This window comes from Sinohyriopsis cumingii, chromosome 5 (assembly GCF_028554795.1).
Source record: "Sinohyriopsis cumingii isolate HCF-2022 chromosome 5, ASM2855479v2, whole genome shotgun sequence".
NCBI lineage: Eukaryota > Metazoa > Mollusca > Bivalvia > Unionida > Unionidae > Sinohyriopsis > Sinohyriopsis cumingii.
In genome coordinates, this window is record NC_142965.1 from 83,607,767 (window position 1) to 83,630,928 (window position 23,162).

Sequence of the window (23,162 nt, forward strand, 5' to 3'; positions counted from 1 at the left end):
AAAAACAAAGAGCCCTTGCACCCGCACCCCAGTGGAATAACATCGGTTTCGTCCACTCGCACAAGAAGAAGCCAAATGAAAAAATGAACAAGATCTAAGGAGGTACATGGAGCAGCATGGAAAGGAAGGAAAAGGCCTTGATGGACTTTGTGACCCTCATGACCTAGAAGGTCGGTTGGAAATATTCGTGGAATCAGTTCGCACATGCATCAACGTACCAGAAGTCATTAATGAGGTCGCATCGATTTGTCATCGGTTTCTCACCAATGACACAACGAACATGGCGATGTTTCGCGAGTTGACGTATGAACTTCAGAGATGTTCCCAATATGGTATCACAAGGGAGAGTAGAAATAAAAGAGGAGAGAGCAGTTAATTCCCGGGATACCCACTTGGTCCATACAGAATATAAATTCTTGTTTGGTTGTTTGGACACATATGGTTACCAGGTATAGTAATACCTGCATAGATGGTATTTTCATACTTCCAGTTTCGGCCATCTTTAGTAAAATGTTGCTTCAGTGTTCCTATCATTGACTCTTACACGGATCTTACCAACTTCCTCTCCGCGTTTCTCAATGTCTTCTTGAATTTCCGCCATTTCCCTCGTGGCTTTCTTAATATCTTTGGCGTGCTTGTCTGTTTTAACTATATGACCTGGGTTTTTTTCGTTCGCATTATCGCTGCGGAAGTTTTCGCAACTTTATATACATCTTCCGCAGTCTAGGCAAAATCTAGTTTGTTCGTTTGATCGGCGGTGCAAACGATTGTTTAGATGCCCTCTTTGACATCTAACCGTGCAGTTTGTGTACATTGTAACATATCTTTGACACTTTTGCTGCCGGATATAACATTGAGAATCAGTATTTGGTATTCGTGAAAAGTTTTGCGGCGTCGCTCCCCATGCTCTGTTATGACATCATCGGCATGTGTTGGCATTATTCGTATTATAATTGTTTAAATTATTCTGTCCAAACCGGCTCGATACTTGCGTGGTCGTCCAGTCAATAGTGTGGTAGCTACATGGCTCCTAGGTGGTCTTCGCAAAAATAGTTCGAAACCCATTCCAGGATTAATCAACGGCACAACAAGTCCAATGAATGCTTGCTCATCAATGCCACGAAACAAGTTGTCCCGAATAACTTTAGGCTTGTGTACGTATCGTTATGTGATATGGATCACGTCTGTGCTTTTGTGTCGACCTAGGGAAAGCATTCTCGCGAGATAGTCTTGGTGTTCAAGCAAGCATCACATCTTCGTAGACAACACGATTATTCTCACTTGCATGGAGATCGTCAATGGTAGGAGCTTCATCAGTTGTGCAAAAGAAATCCATAGTGGAAGATTTGCTTCTTGCGGACAAATACTACCGTATATCACAAAACGGCTGATCGTACTCTGACGGTGCAATTATGTACAACAACCCCACGTTAAACATCTTAAAAAATTATTCAAAAACGTTTGGCGTTTCTCCGATCCAGTGGGTCGATTAATAATGGAACTGAGTTTGGAATTATTTCACCGTGCTTGCGTAGTTTGGGATTTGCCTGCGCAGAAAAACCAATGGCGGCAAATTTTTCGTGATGCAATATTTAACATCGCCTATTGTATAACTCAGTCATGTCTTCATATTGTGTACGATGTTGCAAGGAAACAAGCATTGCAAATCAAACGCGGCTGCAAACACGCAATTGCAGAAGTACGCTCGCTTCAACTGTTGTTGGGTGTGGAGCAAAAATGTTTACGTTTGTACGGCCTGGTGGACGCAAACGCGGATTTTAAACAGTCGGCAATGATATCGCGGTTCTGTTAGTAAAGCTACCGCGGGCACCATGGAGTAAATACCCTAGTGAAAAGCACATATGTTTCTCTTAGTGACCTATATACAGTTATTGAGGACTTAGTGTAAGGCCGTGTCCGGCTACAATATTTTTGGGTTCTCCTGTCTAGTTTTTGATTAGAAAGAATAATACAAGACCGTATAGAATCAACATCGAAAGTATTTATTCGTGAATTACCTTAAGTACAAGAGCAGGTGAACATGCAATTACTGAATGTCAATACAGTTACATATACATAAACATTTAAGATTTAATACCAGACTTATGTAAACCAGAGAATCACGGGAGACAAAGGTGATCGACTCCCGTGGGGGAAGGTGCAATGGAGCTTCAAATATAATTGCACCTTCTCCACCTCTTTAAGAATGTATTTGTAATGATTTATATCACATAGAATTCTCGTTATGGACGTACAAGAAAGAGTTGCCTAAGTCGGGGAGGTGAATAAGGTGAAGTATTAACCTTCAGTGTTGAAGGTGATGAGTACTGTAAGGTGAAGGTGCAACGTGAGTTCGCCTTTAAATGAAGGTGAAGAGTGACGGTTTAGTAGCGTTAATATACTTATATATCAGTTTCTGAGGGAACAATTTGTATGTTTCCCAGGCTTATATGTATCGTAATGATCTCTCGCCTTCACTTACATAGGTTAATCGTGGTGATAATTCACCGAAGGTGAAATCATATCAACCACTACGGTAGCAGACGTCACCTCATGAATAATAAATAACTTCTGGAATTCCCCGTAATGTCAAGCAAGCATATCAAATTTCATTAGAACTAACCATTGCAACCTGACTATGTTATCCAACATAGCTTGAGACATTATTGAAAAATAGTTGAAATGGGTACAACGTCACCCGATGCTTTGCTTCCGTCTGCTCCGAACGCTGGACAAGATAACAGTGAAGCCCCCGTTACATGTACGTGGTGTTATTTATAGGAAAAGGTCATGTGACCAAAAACCAATCAGATTCCATAGCGCTCACTGACCAAAGAGTGCAAATGGCGGATTAGTACGTATTTTGACGGCGAGTGCACAGCCATACATTGGAATTATGGAATAATTTGACCATGTCATGGTGGAATTATACATGATACAAGGTAATTTCCTTATACTGCTATGACTAACATGTAAAATATGCACCAAATATTTATACAAGGTTACAATACATACCGAATCTGTCTATCACATCGTGTCAAAACATTGTGAATCAGCGTGTTCCAATACACAATGCAGGTAACAAAATTCACTTGCTAAACGCTGAAAGACGTGTCCTAGATAAGTAACTTATACGTATTACCATACATAAAGGGTATATCTCATCTAGGAAATGATGCATAGTAATTACATTGTAAATTCGTAATGAAGGTAATGTTCATTACATTAGTACACGACTGGATATACCACTTAATTCTAACCACCAACCGAAATCAGGAGTAGCACATAGAAATCGTGTCGATGCTACATGTTAAAATTGTCCATATCTACATTAGCTAGAGGTGTACTAGAAATTCAATTCAAAACTATTAAAGCCCAATGAATTTAGTAAGTTGGTAAAAAAAATCATATAGCCGATACAGTAAAAGAACACTATTGTAAAGGTAACACTGGACAACAAATTTTTACAAAAGTCATGTTACTGAAATAAAATTAGTCAATTCTTATCAATTTTTATGTGCTGAACACGAATATGACAGTCAAATTGCAAAATTGGCTCTAGTTTTTTTGTAATCTGCAAGAAATTAATGTTTACATAACGAAATGCATTCCAATAGTAAAAGGTCAACTGTAATAGCCTACCTATAAAAAATCAAGTCATTGACTACATCTTAGATTTCTTCGCCTGTCTCTTGTACAGCTGTTCGGGAGCATCTCTGAGGAGTGTCCAGCAGTAGTCAGCCAGCATTGTAGTGGACCATTTTCCCTGGTATCTTTGTTCCATTGTTGCGATATCTTGATGAAAACGTTCGCCGTGTTCATCACTAACAATACCACAGTTGCTAGGAAAGAAATCCAAATGGGAATGAAGGAAGTGAATCTTTAGAGACATATTGCAGCCAAGTTTCTTATACTTCATCAACATGTCTTCTACTAGTTCCTTATAGTTTTCTGCCCTAACATTTCTGAGGAAGTTTGTAGAAACTAGGCGAAAAGCATTCCATGCTTGTTTCGCGTCACCTTCCAGCAAGTTGTTGAACCGGTCATCTTTGAAAAGCTCTCGAATCTGAGGACCCACAAAAACTCCCTCTTTAATCTTTGCTTCGCTGAGTTGAGGGAATTTTTCATGCAGGTATCGGAATGCTGGCAAAGTCCGGTCAATGGCTTTCACGAAGTTCTTCATCAAACCTAGTTTGATGTGAAGGGGTGGTAGCAAGATTTTCTGAGCCTCAACCAGAGCTGGGTGTTGGATATTCTTCTCTCCAATGGCTACATTCTGCCTGTGAGTCCATTCCTTCCTCATGTAGTGCATTTCCCTTGCTCGGCTATCCCACTCGCATAAGAAACACATGTATTTTGTATATCCTTGCTGCAGTCCCATTAAAAGGGCAACTACCTTCAAATCACCACAGAGGTGCCAGCTGTACTTTTTATACTCAATGGAATTCAGTAGCTGCCTTAAGTTATCGTATGTCTCTTTCATGTGGACAGCATACGCTACTGGAATAGATGGAAGAATGTTTCCATTGTGCAAAAGCACAGCCTTGAGACTCAGTTTCGAAGAGTCCACAAATAGTCTCCATTCTTGTGGGTCATGAGTGATTTTTAAAGCATTCATGAGGCCCTCAATATCGAAACAGAATATCAGATTACTTTCCTTTCTAAAGAAAGGCTCCAATTGCTGGTGGCGCTTTCGATATGCAGTAATTGTGACATCTTCTTCTAGAAGATTCCATTGTTGGAGTCTTGATCCTAGCAATTCTGCCTTGTTCTTTGATAAGTCCAAATCACGAATCAGGTCATTTAGTTCTTCCTGTGTTATTCTGTGTGGGGTTGATGATGCACCACAGTGAAAATCTGGATCACTGCATGCTGATGGACCAGGAGAAGAACAGGTCGACTCACCTTTGTCTTCGTCAGATGAATCAAGAGAATATTCTGCTGGAGGTTCTGGAATAGGAAGTCCCTCACCATGTGGAACTGGTCTCAATGCAGACGGAATGTTTGGGTAGACTATTCTCGACTTCTTTCGCTTCGTTATTCCGCCGGAAAGAGGAGGAACCAAGCAGAAGTAACAGTCATTTAGGTGGTTGCTTGGCTCTCTCCACACCATTGGGACTGCAAACGGCATTGATGACCTTTTGCAATTCAACCACTGTGAAAGCTGTGTTGTACATGTAGCACAGCATATATGTGGAGCCCAAGGCTTGTCTTGGTCACCAACCTTGCATCCGAAGTAAAGATGATACGCCTTCTTCACTTGAGAATTGATACTTTTCTTCTGGTTGGCAAATGTCACTTCCCCACAAATATAGCAAAAATTGTCCGCGGTATTAACACACTTTCGAGGCATTACTGTTCTTTATTGTACGTAAATGGATAAAATAATAAGTTTTATGTAACAGTAGCTTGAACTGTCTCGCACAACGTCTAAAATATTTTAAATGCTGAACCTATCTGATTGGGCTTTATATAGTACACTGCTTACGTCAGCTTCAGCAGCTGCCTGGCATTAACATGTATAGTACACTGCTGACGTCAACTTACTTCAGCAGCCGCATGGCATTAGTATTGCATTGCATCAGAAAATGATGCAATCAACTGTGGATGATGTGAGCATGATGGTATTATGCAATGTTACATCATTATTCCGGATGTTGCTGCAGTCCTACTGGAGAAATTTACACAGTGAAACATAGAAAATGAGGTATATGAATATCTTCAAAACGAGAGCCAATACAAATTTTTCACGGTTATATTCGTGTTCGGCACACCAAAATACTACAGATTAGGGCCTTTTCAAGTCAGTAATGATTTCACTGTTGACCAGTGTAATAGGTGAAATTAACTAGTAATAATATATTGGATTTTTTAAAAAATCTTTAAAATGATCATAAGATCGGTATCGATTAGGTATCAACAGCCTAAGGTAAAACAGGAGAATTTTAAGACAATTGAAGCTGAAGTTCATACTCTGCACACTTTAGTGAATCAAAATCATAACCACACTATTGTGAAATAACTAAAGAAACTGGCAGATTTATAATAAATGAAGACAAATGAGGTATAAGGTGTAATGTTAAGATTAAAAACAAGGCAGTACAAGTCTGATGAAAAGTTTTAAAATATTTTCTTAATCTTGAAAAATGTAATTACACAAAGAAAACATTATAAGAACTATTTGCTAATGATATAACAGGGTAACAGATCAAGAAATGTTTAAAATATAAAGAAAATGTTTTGTAAAAAATAACACAAAACCCAAGTCAATAATAATCCGTTATGCTACTTCCTTTCTCGTGAATATGCATAAATTTAATCAAACACTGCAAGCATGAGTAATCATTTCTCGCCATTGTGACTCAACCTGACCGTTCTTGCTGTCTCAATGAGCCAATCAAAGTTCCTGTTCCATGCACAGTTACATTTCAAGCGATAAAACAAGCACGTTCATTGATGTGCAGGGGATTGCAACGGTGTTGTTGGCGTACTTTTTAAAATGCATATACACGATAAACAAGGAAATCTCAGCACAGGCAGCCATGAGTGATAAAGGAGGATGGTGAATTATCACCTGTGGTTTATGACAATTCCTTTTTTTAAAGCAAGATAGACTAGCAACAGTATGATACTCTTTCAAATACATCTCGTAATCATGGAGAAAACATGATAGCTAATGTATCAGTCTGACTATCGTGACTGGATGTCATGACGATTTCAGTTGATCAACAATGTGCTTGACAGCGGTTTATAGTTATCTTGATAATTATCAGCGGTAATGATAGCCTCCATCTGCGCGATATCAGTGGATTTAGTTTTTTCCATTAAAAAATAAAACATGTATTAATTATTCCCTATTTAAAAAACAGTGAAACAGTACAATTATGCAATAATAAGAAAAGTGGCTTACTTAAGATACACAAAATGAACAGAACTATTCGTGGTGTGGACCGCATCCTTGTAAATTTACGTTGTGCTTGAAGTCTCGTCCTCATCGTGGTTTTTCATCTTTTAAACCTCTTTCCTACAAACAAGATAAGGAAAACAAACACTTAAAAGAGTAATTCTTCTACAGAGGAAGGATTATTTCCTACATTTTTTGGCAAATATGCAAATATTTTTTGATAACCTGTAAAAAAATGGACAATATATTGGACAAACACCTAAACAAGTTTCTAAGAGAATGAATAATTATCGCTTTCACACTAAAATAATAATAATGAGGACTTTGTATGGCTCCTAATCTTTCGAAGCTCTAAAAACAACACCTATAAGCAAAGAAACATAATAATATTATTACAAAAACAAACAACATGAAATTAGAAAAACATTTTTAAAAAAAACAACAAAAAAAACATGCTGAGAATATTTCAGGTAGGAAACATTATTAGGTCTTTAAGTCTGTTCTTGCTGTCAAAATAAGTGAGTTTTGAGAGCCCTCTTGACTGTGATCACTGTGTCTTTGTGTCTAAGTTCAGTGGGCAATTCATTCCACGTTGCTGGGCCCTGGTATGCAAAAGAACGCTGTCCATATGACTTTGTTTTCATACTTGGAATGATGAGTATACGATTGTCAGAAGAGGAGCGTAAGTATCTTGCTGGTGTCTACACATGGGTGAGTTCAGATAGGTATGTTGGACTAGAGTCCGACAGTGAAACGTAGCACCGAACAAATTTTGTGTTTGATTCTGGATCGAATGGATAGGCAGTGTAGGGTACAGAGCAGCGGGGAGGTGTGCTCTGATCGTGGTACTCTAAGTATGATCCGAGCAGCTTTGTTTTGAACTTTTTGAAGTTTCTGGAGTAGATATTGAGATGAACTAGACAGAATTGAGTTACAATAGTCCAGTCTTGAAAGTACTAATGAACACACAAGTGTTTTAGTGTCATCAACTGAAAGATATTTGCGAACTGAGCTGACGCGTCTCAGCTCAAGATATAAAACCTGGCATATGTTCATGACATGTTGGTGCAATGTGAGAGTACTGTCCAGAGTAACACCTAGGTTTCGTACTGATTGTGTGAATTTAATGTTGGTGTTGCTGATATTTATTGTTTTAGGTAAAGGATGTGAATGAGAAAGTCTTTGTGTTGTGATCAGAATGGCCTCAGTTTTATCATCACTCATCTGCAGCTTGTTACAAGTCATCCATGATTTCACATCAGAAATGCACCTCTCTACATCTTGGATGGTAGCATCAACTTCAGTTGGGTGGCTAGATTTGTATATTTGCGTGTCATCAGCGTACAATGGATGAGACACTGGATGATGATCTATGACATTTGAGAGCGACTGAGTGTACAGAATGAAGAGAACAGGTCAAAGAACAGACCCCTGTGGAATACCACAACATAGATCAACTGGATTGGAGTGTATTCCATTTGCAGATACAATTTGTGTCCTGTTGACCAAGTAGGACTTGGACCACAGTAAGGCTGTATCATGAATGCCAAATACATGCTGGAGACGGTGAAGTAATATATCATGGTCTACTGTGTCAAATGCTGCAGACAAATCAAGGAGGGTGAGGACTGTAATCTTTCCGCTATCCAATGAAGAGAGAATGTCATTAACTACTTTTAGAAGAGTAGTTTCAGTACTGTGGCAAGGGCGATATGCACAATGTACATTGCTAAAAAGACTTTTTGAATTTAGATGAGATACAAGCTGGGATAGAACAACCTTTTCTAAGATTTTTGAAATGAATGGGAATCAGAAACTGGGCGGTAGTTCTTTAAATCGTTATGGTCTAGTGTTGGTTCCTTCAGCACAGGCTTTACAATGGATGTTTTGAAAAATGATGGGAATTCCCCAGATGAGAGAGAGGTATTAATAACATCAGTTAGTGAAGGCAATACTGGATCTAAGCACTCAAGCAGCAGTGATGTTGCAATTGGATCAAGTTCACATGACTTTGGTGCACTCTTCATCACGATTGTACGTACGAAATCCATAGAGACAGGTTCAAATGCTGCTAATGGTTGCCGCTCAAACTCTGTATCCCAACTGTATGGTGACGACGAGTCAATTGAAATTGTGGTGTCAATCTTATCTCTAATGGTTTGTACTTTGTCACGGAAAAAATTTGCAAACATGTCCGGAAGGTAAACTGGAGAGAAGGTAGTTGGAAGTGGTGTTGATTTGCTCCTTAACATTAGCTTAGTAATCTCGAAGAGCTCTTTGCAGCTGGAACTTTCCATGATCTTAGTAGTGTAGTGGGCTGATTTCGCTGCATGGACTATATTTGTGACATTCTTCTTAGCGACTTCATAGATTTGCTTATGAATAGTGAGTCTGGTGGAAAGCCAGAGCCTCTCAGCTTTACGGCGGTCTCTTTTAGCAATGCGAAGCTGGTCCCTAACACTGCTATACCATGGAGAACACTTTTTAATTGATACTCTGCACTTGGTAGCTGGGGCATGTTTGTCAAGTAATGAACGCAGATATTTATCGAGTTGTTCTACGGTAGGAGGTAAGTTGTTAGGTTAGCTTGGATGTCGTGCATTAATATGGTTCTATTTATCATACGGAGGTTTCTCTTAGTAGCAGATAAAGGTGGAGGGTTAGGGACTGATACGTCAAGATGGCATATAATGCAGAGGTGATCTGATGCAAGGTCATGGGATACCAGGGAGGACCGTATAATGTTATCATCAGGTCTATGAAGAATCCAGTCTAAAATGTGACCATGTTTATGGGTGGGTTGGTTAACTGACTGTTTGAGGTTGAAAACATTAATGGAATCTATGAGTTTTGTTGTATTTTAGTTTCCGGAACAGTCAAAGTGAAAGTTGAAATCTCCAAGAATAATCAGGTTGCCACCTATCGAATTTCCGTAGCCCAGGAGATTCGGAAACTGCTCCAAAAAGAGAGAGAGAGTCAGCACGCTTGTTTTTTCTACTAGGAGGAGGGCGGTACAGGCAGAAAAAATGGACTGACCTTTGCTCCAGTGAGTGTGGTTTGAACTAGTTCAAACGATGTGTGGTCGAAATTGAATGTTGTGGTGTAGTTAAGACGTTTTATCATGAAGTTCTTTGTGACGACAGCAATTCCACCTCCGAGAGAATTACGGGGGAACGACTTGATGGAGTAACCAGTGGGTGTTAGATCCGCACACTTGGGCTCATCGCCTGATGTTTTTAGTCATGTTTCTGTCAAGAATAATATGTCAACATTTTCGTCTTTGATAAAATTAACTATTTCTGTGCGCTTTTCCGGTGGTCCTACTGACTGGGCATTGAATAATGCAATGCGCAGAGGTATTTCTTGGATAGTTGACATAAAGGTTGACGAATTAATTGGGATTTGAATTAGGTTATCTAAATTAACGGTCGAAATTCTTTTAAATGGTTGTGCCAAAATAAGGGAGATAACTGGCATTCTTCTTCCTGTTCTACGCCGGCCAGCTTTGAAACAAAAAAATGATAGAGATCCTAAGTTCTGCTCTAATATTTCAACACATTTTATTACTAATAATCACTTTCTACTCGACTTTGCTTTCATGCCAATAGATAATGTGCACGGAGAGATGAATAGACTCCTAAAAGACTTCTTGGATTCACAAGTTAGATACCTTTTATCCTAGTGGCCATAATACGAATGCATTATATAAAATTGTATACTTTTTTCAAATTGATATGTTGTATATCCTTTATAAAAATATAATTATATGTATGACTTTGTCTCTATTTTATTTTATTATTTTTTTGATTCAGGTTTCATTAGAGACTCTCGTATCTTTTCGATCCTGTCACATATATAAAGTTTTTATGATGATGTATATCATTTATGACGTTACGTAAATGACGTAATTGTTATTTTAAAATATAAAGACGTCATCCGTTTCTTTCAAAACATTTTGTGCCTGAAAAAGCATACAGTAGATGCGAAAGTAGTTGCACAGAATTATCGGCGTTTGTGTTATTTTTTTTATCCCAATTCTAAAATTGGCAAATATGCACCAATTCGAGACAAACCTGTCAACTATAGCAACCGCAATTGATTCCCATTGTATATCCCTATATCTTTTACTGCATCTTTTGTTACTCCAAACTCCATTTCCCGGTGCTCATTCCCATGCCTAGACAGTGACTGAAGGGGAAGATTGCAAAATCTATCACATATATGATATGTTTTCCTGCAATGACCACATATATACTACCACTGTCTGGCAAGAAAATATTTGAACATATTGTAATTGAAGTTGTTGTACATCTGACATTTGACCTGACCCCAATGATGGTAATCAAGGATGACTTTCTTTTGCAGATACACGTGGTTACCCCAAGGGAAACATAGCTACAACATTTGGAGAATGTATACGTACCAGTTTAGGGGTTCCCAGGAGATAAGATAATGGGCAGACAAGATGAATGAATCGACTCGGTATTGCACACTGAACGTGGGATCACAGGTTTCCTACAATTTGTCATCTATGACCCAAATCTTGATATTGTATGCCCACCTCCACCCCAACATACTTTTCCAACGGGAAAAATTTAAATTACGCCTAGAACTATTCTTTTATGGACGATCCTACATGTCTATGTTGCCATTACAATGATCAAAGTCCCTATAGGTGATAAAACTGTCAGATGAATATCGAGTTTAAACAATGTATCTTGAAATGAAAACATTCAAGGTGTGTAGTCGTTAGCTGAGTAACAATATAAAAGCTTTGATGGTCTCTAATGAAATGTATTTTTGAGGTTAAAATTAAATTTAGAACACGGAAGATTTATTTTATTTTGTGGCTGTATTAATGACAGAATATACTAAAAAAAATGTGTAAATATACAATGTAATTTATTTCTTGAAAGGTAAGTCATTAAGAAAACTTTGGCAGGTATTATAATACAAGATGTTAATAATCAGTGAACACTAAATAGAAAACAATCCCAGATCCGCAACAGAAAATTCCATCATACATATAATTTCATGTTAACTTCGTTTTCAAACATGTTAATGTTTTCAAGAGTTACTACAGTCGATGATAAAAGGTTTATTGCAAAAAATACAATTAAAAGTATGATAGTATAGTCAGGGTTGCCACATGAGGAGCTCCAAAATATGAAAAATCGGCAAGTCCTTGACGCTGACATATTACAACGCTATATTTTATTATTCACTAAACAATACATAATAGGTGGAAACATTAAGCACATTACAGGTGATAAAGTTAAGGCAGCAAAACTGCTGACAAAGTCAAGGTGGCAAAACTGTCAGAGCAAATAAGATTACTAGTGCACTGTGAACACGAATTTTCCTTTGTCCCACTTAAAATGTCGCAAATCCCAAATTTGGGGGGGGGGGGGCATAATGTCCCCTGCTCTTGGGATACTAGGTGCAACACTGGACGAACTAAAGCAGGAGAATAAATAATAAGACAGGTTGGAAAATGGTCTATGGTCACCACTGGTATACATGTACAATGTACAATGTTCATGGCTACTACTGTCAGATTTGTGCAAAACGGTTTATTCAGACTAATGGTATATGTATACAATAGTTTATTGCCACAAGTGATATACACTGAAGCCTAACGCTACATAGATAAAACAAGGCAAGACTTTTATTTTAATCAGGTTGTAATATTTACAACATATGAGGTATACAAGTCAAATTACATGAATATAACGTGTGACGTTATTACATGGATATAGTGTGTGACGTTATTACATGAATATAGCGTGTGACGTTATTACATGAATATAGCGTGTGACGTTATTACATAATGCTTAACAGAGATTACAAAATCTGGAAAACACAATCTTAAAACATACACACAAAAATGTAAGAATCCTTCATTACATGCATTCATTAATTGACTATATTTAGAAATGTTACTCCGGAAAGTGCAAAAATGAGGTATAATTTTTTTGTCTTTCATCATGAAAATAAGAACATAACAGAAGATACTGATATTCATCCCCTATTTCTTAAGACTGACAAAACATGCAACATATTTCGTTATATGGAACATTAGCCCATCTACCATTTCAACGGGAAACCTGTTATTTGCAGTTCTAAACTTAATTAAATTTTTCAATATATTGTTTGGTAAAGACATAGATCTTTTCTAAATCCAAACTAGTTTTAAATAACCTGTAATTAAGACCTTTACATGACGTATTGACGTTAGCTGTCCAAGCTTGAATGTATTGCTCTTATAGTCGTTGTTCTACCGAATTTATTAATCATTTAACTAACGCAAAACTTTGATTTCTCCATAGGTAGCTTAACCCATCATCATCTAATATAGATTTTACTTAAAATAACCATGTATTGTCCTAGAAATTATCACCACAGTCCTTGTATAAGAAAGAATACATACAATATATTTTTTCTTCATAACCAATAAACGCTTTAGCCTAATAGTTGTTTGCCGTATAACATATATTCATATAAAAGGGCTTAATGGCTACTACTGAATTACAAATGACATAGGTTTATGGTTGCTACTAATATACATGTACAAGGTATATATGTACAATGGCTCATGGCTAGTATTAATATACATGAGCAATGGCAAAGGAGAAGAATCCTCAGATGAGGATGAGGTGTGATGGGAAACCTCCACAGGGAGAACTCACAAAAGAGGGGTCACAAGAGGATCTGATTGGAATTGAACATCTCATCTCTATCACTGCCATTAAGGAACGAAATAAGAATAAATATACCTCAGTACACTCCTCAGAATCAATCCATGAGGGGGAAAACGTAATAAATAGGGTTACAGCACCCTAAACTAAAATTCCCCCCCCCCCACAACGAATTACGATACTGAGTTATAAGAAGAAAAGAAAAAAAAAAAAAAAACAAGTACAGGAAAAAGTCCGGATGATCGATGACGCGACGACAACAGACAAGGGTTGTGAAGCAATAACAAATGAATCTCTGTTGACAATTGAAACAGACGGTGAAAACGGGAAGCTAGAAGACAATGACAATGACGACATGGAAATGAATTAGGATGGGCAAACCGGAAATGGAATCAGCACAAAATGTACACAATAAATGAAACAAATGAAGAAATAAACACCAAATAAGGAAATACGGTCGAGCAAGGCCGAGCAGAAATGTAACCACCTGTATGAGGCGACAAGAAACCCCAAATGGAAAACGTTTGTTAAATAGGGAACCACTATCAAATCGTATAGGAAATGAGAATGGATGAAATAAACACGAAAATTACAACATAAATGATACAACTAAAACTAAACACAACTTTTATTAATAACAATAATGTAATAAAACCAGGAATCTAAATAATTGTAAAAAATAAAGGAAGGATACAAGCAATGGGAATAAATAGAGATGGGTTAAGTATTTGATGGAAGACTTACATATAAAGATCAACAATTAGCACATCCTTAACGTATGCATTCCATCACAATACAATGCGAGAAAGGTTCAATTCATAGAAAACCTTACTGTACATATTCAAACATACACAATACAGAAATTTATATTGCGGCGGGGGGGGGGGGGGATTTTAATTGGATAGAAAGGGAAATTGATCGATAAAAATGGACTAACTGTTAAGGACATCAGTAGTGAATGGGGATACCCTACGTACAATGGGAATTAGCATTAAAAACACCCCTGGGACACTCTACGTACAATGGGAATTTAACATGGCGAAAAATCGTGGGACACTCTACGTACAAGGGGAATTTAACATGGCGAAAAATCGTGGGTCACTCTACGTACAAGGGGAATTTAACATGGGGAATAGAGTTTGGGCTTGTTTAGGGACAAGGGGAATTGAATATGGGATTTTTTTTTTTTAAAAAAGATTTTGTAAATTTAAATTTAAATTTAGGCAATTGAAAAGTCATTCTCTTTTCGAGAAATATGCGTGGCCCTGAAAAGGGCCTTTGGGTTTATGTTAATGTATCCATTAACATAAAGGGCACCGAATTGGTCTTCTTCTTGTCCTTAGGCTGCGTCTCACTGTTGGCCCGTAAATCAGCACTCTTTTGAGGCAACCTTGTCTTTCCACGTAGATCCTACGTATCCACAGGCTGGTGTTTGTCTTGTGGACAACGGTCCACTTGGATCGGACATACATGAGCATGTCCGTCCTAAACATCATGGAAGACACAAGGGTGGATGACTCAACTGTGGTCCACATCTTGAAGCGACGAGAACAGGTGAATCAATGCAGTGAACTGCGCTTATTTATAGGTAGAGGTAGGATTGAAACGGATCGAGTTCATTCACCAATCCGAACACGCGTTACAAAATTCAGTCAGCCCGCATCCAATCCGAAGAGAGCAGTCTGTGACGTCACGTAGTCTATATAGATTCGCTAGCGCTTGCGTACAGTCAATCTATGCGACAGTGATTCAACATGACGAAAATTCAGAAAACGATCCATTGGGGTGCACCAGCAGGGGAGACTGCCCAAGGGAACCCGGACTTACTTTCAGAAGAGGTGAATTGGGATTTTGTGGATTTTCTTACCTCGCAAGAATTTGTTCCGGAACCTGTGTTACCTTCTTCATTACCGCAAGTGGAGAATTTTAGACAGAGACAGAAAGAAGAATTGGAGAAATTTATACAACGACAAAAGGAAGCGGAACAAGCTTTTCTCCTACAGCAACAGCAGCAAGAAGAAGAGGTAAGAAAAAAACAACAGCAACAACAGCAAGAAGAAGTAGCAGCAAAGAAACAAGAGGGTGAAAATCAAACGGTCACGGTACTGTTGGACATTTTAGCGGAGTTAAGAAGTCTGAAACAAATGTATCAGACTTCTTTATCACGACCGAAGAGAATACGACCTTCCCGAGCTAAACACGTCAACCCTGTGACTAAGCCTACCGTACCACCCTTAGTGATTTCAACCCAATCATCATCATCAACATTACGCAGTCCAGAAGTAGGCCTTGGCCGTGGCAAAGGCTTAAGGCAGTTAAAGTTGATTGCTTAAACTCACCCCTACACCAACATAAAAAGGCCCTTTTCAGGGCCACCCACGTCTCTCGAAAAGAAATACAATTTCAATTTGCCAATAACTAAAAAAAAATAATAAAATAATAAACAGCCTATTTTACCCCTATAGTACGTGTCTGTGTATGAGTGCGTGAGTGTACGTTCTTATTTTAAAATCATAACTCAAAGACACTTGCCTTTTAATACTTAATTTATTCTTTTATCCATTGTTACAATCCAATTCACAATTCACAACACAATACTTTAATATAAAGTTCATTGACTTCTTCTTTCTCCTTGTTTAGTCTCTCTGTTTTTTGAATTTCTTCACCGTCACACTCTTTTCCTCTTCTTCCTCCTCACTTTCTTCCCTTCTTCTTATCTTGTCCTGTTTCTTTTTCTTCACCTGTCTGCTTTCTTCCTCTGAAAAATCCCTCTCTTCTTCCGAAGAATCCCTCTCTTCTTCTGAAGAATCCTTCTTTTCTTCTGACTCCTCTTGTTTCTTTTTTGGGCAATCTGGAGACCAATGTCCTTTTTCTTTACAATAATAACAGGTATCTTGACTTTTGTCTTTTTTAGCCCCTCTTTTTGTTCTTTTTTGACGGTCTGGACACTCTGAAGACCAATGCCCTTTCTTCTGACAAATATAGCAAGTATCTTGACTTTTATCTCGAAAGGAAGGAGAGTAGTCCGTGGGCTGGTCTGAAGAGAATTTTCTAATGACCCCTCGCAAAGCTCTGACGAAACGTTCGATTTGGTTAGTCTCTTCCATCGTTGTGCTCAGCTTGAGAGTGAAATGAATAGTGAAAGGACAAGACACACACCCTTTTTATATACGCTGGTCTGCCATGACTATAAATTAGTCTATGGTGTTTAAACTTGAGTCATTTGACGTTTTTCACTCAAGATGAAACGATCCTATTCATTCGAGAAGAAAGAAGAAGAAAGTAAGAGGCAGAAACGTGATCTATCGCCTCGTACCAGGGCTGAAATCTTGGCACAAATTCATGCCAGTGATTTTGAAGAGGACATGAGTGAACCAGAATCCGAACCCTCTAAACCAAGTTCACCACCCTTAGTCAACCCTGAAAAATACTATTCCATTCGAGAGACTGAAAAGCGCTCCTCTAGAAAATTTAGAACCACGGCTTACAAATACACAGTGAAGTTTAAAGATTTCAAGGCTGAAGTGCCGTTAGAGAAAGCAGAAGTGTTCATCACTGGGGTGTGGGATTCTTTGCTCACTGCACTCAAGCGACAATGTCAACCCAAAGAAGACGATCGCTTGAGACTTTCCAAACAACACGACGGTTTGAAATCCCCTGTTTGGATCGAGTTTAGCACCCCTGCAGAATTGACCGCTTCCAAAGTCATGGACAAGATTCAACACGTGCAACAATCTAATGACCAGTTTGACATCACCGATGGAAAAGCCACACTGGACATGACCCACGTCTCTCCTCCTCAAGGGACCGGACGCAAAAGGATCTTATTGGTGGACGACCTTCGCAACACCAAAACAAGTCTCGTCCGAATTAACAACCCTCATGACCAGATGTGTTTAGCCCGTGCCATCGTGGTGGGACGAACCTAAGCTAACAAGAACGACACGTTAGAAAGGAAAAGAACCTGGAACACTATTCAACGATCTGATCGAGCCAAACAACGAAACGAAGCAGAACTCCTGTTACAACAAGCCGGACTGTCCAAAGACACACCCTGTGGCATTCCTGAGATGCAAAAATTGCAAGATGCCCTAGCTCCACGCTACACCTTGAAAGTGCACCCTCAAGAAGTGCGCGGACCTCTCTTGTTTCGAGGCCAAGACTTTAAGGACGGAAAATACATTCATGTCTATTATCACGATGAACATTTCGATACTATTACCAGTATCACTGCATTCCTGGGATACGGTTATTACTGTGAGAAATGTGACTATGGTTATAATAATCGAGAGCAACACAAGCATTGTGGATGGAAATGCCCAGGATGTTTGGCCTCTCCACCCTGTCTGAGCGAAGGACCAGTGCCTTGTTCAGCTTGTTTGCGCACGTTTGTCAGCCCTACCTGTTACCAACAACATCTGAAAACACAAGGTTCACAGAAGAAATGTGCTTGTCAACTGCTGAGAATGTGCCCTACCTGTGGACAAGGCATACGTACCAATAGTGCCAAGGCACACGTATGTTCAGGAAAGAAAAAATGTCACATTTGTCACCACATCGTGGACTTGGAACACCAATGCTACGTGCAAAAATACCAACCCCCACCAGAGAAAGAGGACGGTCACAAGAAGAAAGGCAATTTCATCTTTTTCGATTTCGAATGCATGCAAGAGACTGGCATTCACATTCCTAATTTCTGCGTGGCTCATCGAGTGTGCGAGAAGTGCATTCAAGAACCTATCTTCAGTCATTGCCCTCACTGCAGCAAGATTCCTGGAGGACGTGAAAAAATATTTCGGGGACCGAACACGTTAGCCGATTTTGCCCAATGGGTCTTAGACCCCATCGACAAGACGTAGAGCCAAGAGGACATCGAACGTTACGGAGATTGCCATCGTCATGCCAAGGTGATGGCTCACAATTTCTCCGGATACGATGGACAGTTTCTTCTCAGATACTATACGGAACATGGCACCGAACGTCCTAAAGTGACTTTGAACGGAGCCAAAATCATTTTCATGCAAGTGGGACAAGTACAGTTTAAAGATTCGATAAGCTATTTGGCCATGCCTTTGAGTCGAATGCCTAAAACGTTTGGAATGACAGAAATGGCTAAAGGTTACTTTCCACACTTTTTCAATACGGAAGCCAATCAACACGCCGTTCTACCCCATTTACCTGAGGCTCACTATTACGACCCCGACAACATGCGTACCGAACAACGAGAAGCTTTCTACGCTTGGTACCAGGCACACGTCTCGGACCCTTTCGACTTTCAGGAAGAAATGCTAAAGTATTGTCGTTCCGACGTGGACATTTTACGGCGTTGCTGTGGAAAATTTCGAGAACTGTTCATGGAACACGGAGGGGTCGATCCTTTGAAAGAAGCTTGCACCATTGCCAAAGCGTGTTCCTTAGTGTGCCGGCAAAGATTCATGCCTGAAAACACCGTGGCTGTCATCAGTCCTCAAACGACCAACTATGTCAAGCGTCAATACTCGGTCAAAGCCCTACGTTGGTTACATTACTTGTGCGACAAGGAAGACAAGTGGATTCAGCATGCCCGCAACGGAGGGGGCGAAAAGACCATCGGAACGTATTCGGTCGATGGCTGGGACTTAGAAAACCCCAAGATCGTGTACGAGTTTAACGGTTGCTTATTTCACGGATGTCCCGTCTGTTACCCTGATCGTAGCACTAAAAATCAGTTTTTGCAACGGACCATGGAAGACTTGTACCAGGACACTTGTCAGCGACGCCTAAAGTTAGAACAGCAAGGATACCAAGTGGTGGAAATGTGGGAACACGAGTACGATCACCGTATGAAAACCGATCCCGAGTTTAAACGCCTCGTGGAAAGTTACCAGTTCATGGACCCGCTGAACCCGAGGGATAGTTTGTACGGAGGAAGGACCAATGCCACCTGTTTGCTGTACCAAGCCGACGAAGAGAAAAGAGAAGAAATCAAATACTTGGACGTGTGTTCGCTGTATCCCTACGTGTGCAAATATTGTCGCTTTCCTGTAGGGCACCCGCAATTGATAACGGAACACATCGACCTGAAAAACATTCGACAATACGAAGGCTTGATCAAGTGTAAAGTTTTGCCTCCCACGAACCTATACCATCCCGTCTTACCTCACCATTGTCAAGGCAAACTGATGTTTCCCTTGTGCTGTACTTGTGCCGAAACGTGCAACCAAGACCAACCTTGTCAGCACACCCAGGAAGAACGGGCCTTGACGGGAACCTGGGTCAGCGTAGAATTGTTCAAAGCTCTGGACATGGGATACCAACTGTTAGAAGTGTACGAAATTTGCCACTTTCCCAAGACACAACAATACCACAAGGGTGATCCCAGTCAGAAAGGCATTTTCGCTGACTACGTGGATGCCTTTTTGAAACTGAAGCAAGAAGCCAGCGGCTATCCGTCCTGGTGTCACACTCCCGAAGACCAAATACAATTCAAAGAGAACTACTACGAACAAGAAGGCATCTCTTTAGACCACATCGAGAAAAACGAAGGCAGGCGATCGTTTGCCAAAGTGATGTTAAATTGCTTGTGGGGTAAAATGGCACAACGACCGTGTTTACCCAAGACGGAATATTTGACAGAACCTTCCCGCTACTTCCAGATGATTCACGACAAAACCAAATACATGAAACACGTGGACGTCGTTCGAGAGAATTTGATCTTGGTCAATTACGAAGAAGATCTGGACTTTGTACAAGACGACCCTTTTGGAAATGTCATTATTGCGGCTTACGTGACAGCTCATGCTCGCTTAAAATTGTACGAAGCTTTAGAACTGTTAGGAGAACGCGTCCTGTAGTTTGACACGGACAGTTGCATTTACATCCATCACCCGAGTCAACATCACCCTGACATCGAAGGAGACCGTTTAGGAGCCTGGACAGACGAGCATCCCGACGACAAGATTTTAAGTTTCGTCAGTGGCGGTCCCAAAAATTACGGCTACGAATACCGTGACAAACAAGGAGAAGTGCACACGACGTGCAAAGTGAAAGGACTGACTCTGAATTATCGTACCAGTCGAGTGGTCAACTTTGGGGTATTGAAAGAAGCCTTGCAATCGGGAGAGGATGGAAACTTTAAAGTGACCACCTATCAACCGAACAAGATTGTACGTTTACCCACTCACCACATCGTCAGTCGGCCCTTGGAAAAAGTCTATCAAATCGTGTACCAGAAGCGAGTGCGACTTCCCAATCATTTCACCTTACCGTATGGACATGTCGGTATTGGTCTGTATATAAAAAAGGAACCCTAGGCAAGATCGATAGTTCATTGTGACTACCAAGACCGAGCGAACAAGATGAATACTTTCAGAGAAACACAAAACAAGTTGTTTAGAAAGGCACAATTCAAGTGTGGGGCTTCGGAAGTGGAATGCGATTGTGAGCCTTGCGATGGGTACGATGCTGTACGTTGTGACCTGAGCGATGCCGTAAAGCATCATGGGAACTTTGTTCTTACGACCCCTATCATGGAAAGGGATGCTGTGCGTGTCAAACCTGAGGGATGCGAAAGCGATGCCGCTCGTCCTCTTGGACATTTTACTGGGTTTCGTTTTAAAGGGGAATGTTCACCTTCACGTCTACCCCCCTACGGATGTCATCCAGCCCTGAGCAAACTCCTGTTCCTGTCACCCAACCCTCATCGAAACGAACCTGTGAAAGACGAATATTCGTTTCCTGTGCGTTTGTCGGAATACTGCGACTTTGAAAATCGTCTTCAATCGTTCAAAGGAAAATGGCCTAAGTATCTGGGAGGACCGACCCCCGAAGAATTAGCCAGAGCCGGATTTTTCTACTTGGGCGACGGAGATAAAGTCAAGTGCTTCAGTTGCGGTGTGTCACTTCACCACTGGGAACCGCAAGATTCGGCCTACGTAGAACATGCTCGATGGTCACCGAATTGTCATTACTTACCCTTAGTGGGACCGAGACATTGAAGTAACTTTACCATAATAATCTGTTCATGGATACTTTACAAGAGAACATTCGTGCTTTGCCTGTGGAGTTGAGAGAACGCATTTACCGAGAGCTGGTCAAAATACAAGTGAAACGTAAAGAACAATTGCATCCGTTACGTCACCGGTGTTTGAACCACTGGTACCTGAATGCTATACAAGGACTGATTGAGTTGAAACTGTTCCATTGGACAGACATTGATCAACGACCTCCTGGTTATAAAAAGGAATGGTTTGGTATTGACGATTCTATCTACTACATTGTAAACGTACTGCATCGAATTCCAGAGGAAGAGTTAACGAATTACCAACATCTTTCACGCAATGTCAACTTGGTGAAAGAGGAAACTTCTGAACGAATTGTAATGTGTAGATTAGTGGTGAAACGATTTAGATTCGACAATGAATTAAAACCATGTTTGTGCAAACAGTACATTTCTTGTGTCAGACCAAAGAGGATTTAGTATGACCTATTCATGGATACTTTGCTAGAGAACATTCGTGCTTTGCCTGTGGAGTTGAGAGAACGCATTTACCGAGAGCTGGTCAAAATACAAGTCAAACGTAAAGAACAATTGCATCCGTTACGTCACCAGATTTTTAAGCACTGGTACCTGAATGATATAAGAGAACTGATTCGTCAGAAATTGTTTCAGTGGTCAGACCTTGTTCAATACTTCCAGGCCCCCGATGATCCACGTGTTGATTATTTTGGTTACTTCGAGATTCACCTAGTACAACACATTGAGGAAGACAAGGTAAAGGATTACAGACATATTTTACGTGGAATCTACTTAGCGGAAGAGGAAACTTCTAAACGAAGTCTGACGTTTCGGTTACAGTATGCAACATTTCGATTCCCTACTGGAGAACGAAGATGTCTGGCTAGAAAGTACGTGTATTGTTTCCGAAACAAAGAGACTATAAAAACAGGCTGCCATGCCACGACTTTTATCGCATGTAATCCAACAGATTCCGTGGAAGGAACTCAATGACCATATTCAAACCGTGGATCATTACCACGATTATTACAAGAACTGTATCCATTCAATTTGGGTCGACAAGTGGTGTGTGTCTTAGTGACTTGTTTTCTGGGATTTCGTTTACCAGCCGATTCTTTGTGGACTCTTTACGATTAGTACTTACCACCTCAATGGCCTTAAATGGTCACGAAAGACTCCTTTTGCTCAAAGCCTTGCGGTTTCATCTGGATACTTCTCGACCTCTACGGGAAAAAAAGATTCGTCAACTTTTAGCTACCCAAGACGTGTATGACGACGTGTGTGTAGCTTGTGACTTACATCCCCATTGGACTGATGTCCATGCCTGGAAAGAATGGGATTTTGAGGCTTGGACCCAAGAAGTGGCCCAGTATGCACGAGAGTTGTTCAAGGAAAAAAGTTACTTTTCAACCCGTGTTAGTGACGGTGCCAGAAGAACGCGTCACCCAGGACGGGACTGTCGTGGATAGGCCTGAAAGACCCTTTCGGGAGTACACTTGTGTGACCTTACTACCCCCTACTATAGAACTGGTTAGAACATTACCCAAAACATGTTGCTGTACAG

The 23,162-nt window shown here is 40.1% G+C and overlaps 1 protein-coding gene across 1 annotated transcript in view; it reads right to left on the reverse strand.

Moving 5' to 3' along the window:
* The window catches only part of LOC149799640 (receptor-type tyrosine-protein phosphatase delta-like), a 172,271-nt gene that overhangs the window by 135,967 nt on the left and 13,142 nt on the right, over window positions 1-23,162 (reverse strand). The window contains exon 2 of the mRNA XM_089958980.1: window positions 6,911-7,024. Coding sequence (XP_089815106.1) covers window positions 6,911-6,995 — 85 coding nt within the window. The 5' untranslated portion in view covers window positions 6,996-7,024. The remainder of the gene's footprint in view (window positions 1-6,910; window positions 7,025-23,162) is intronic.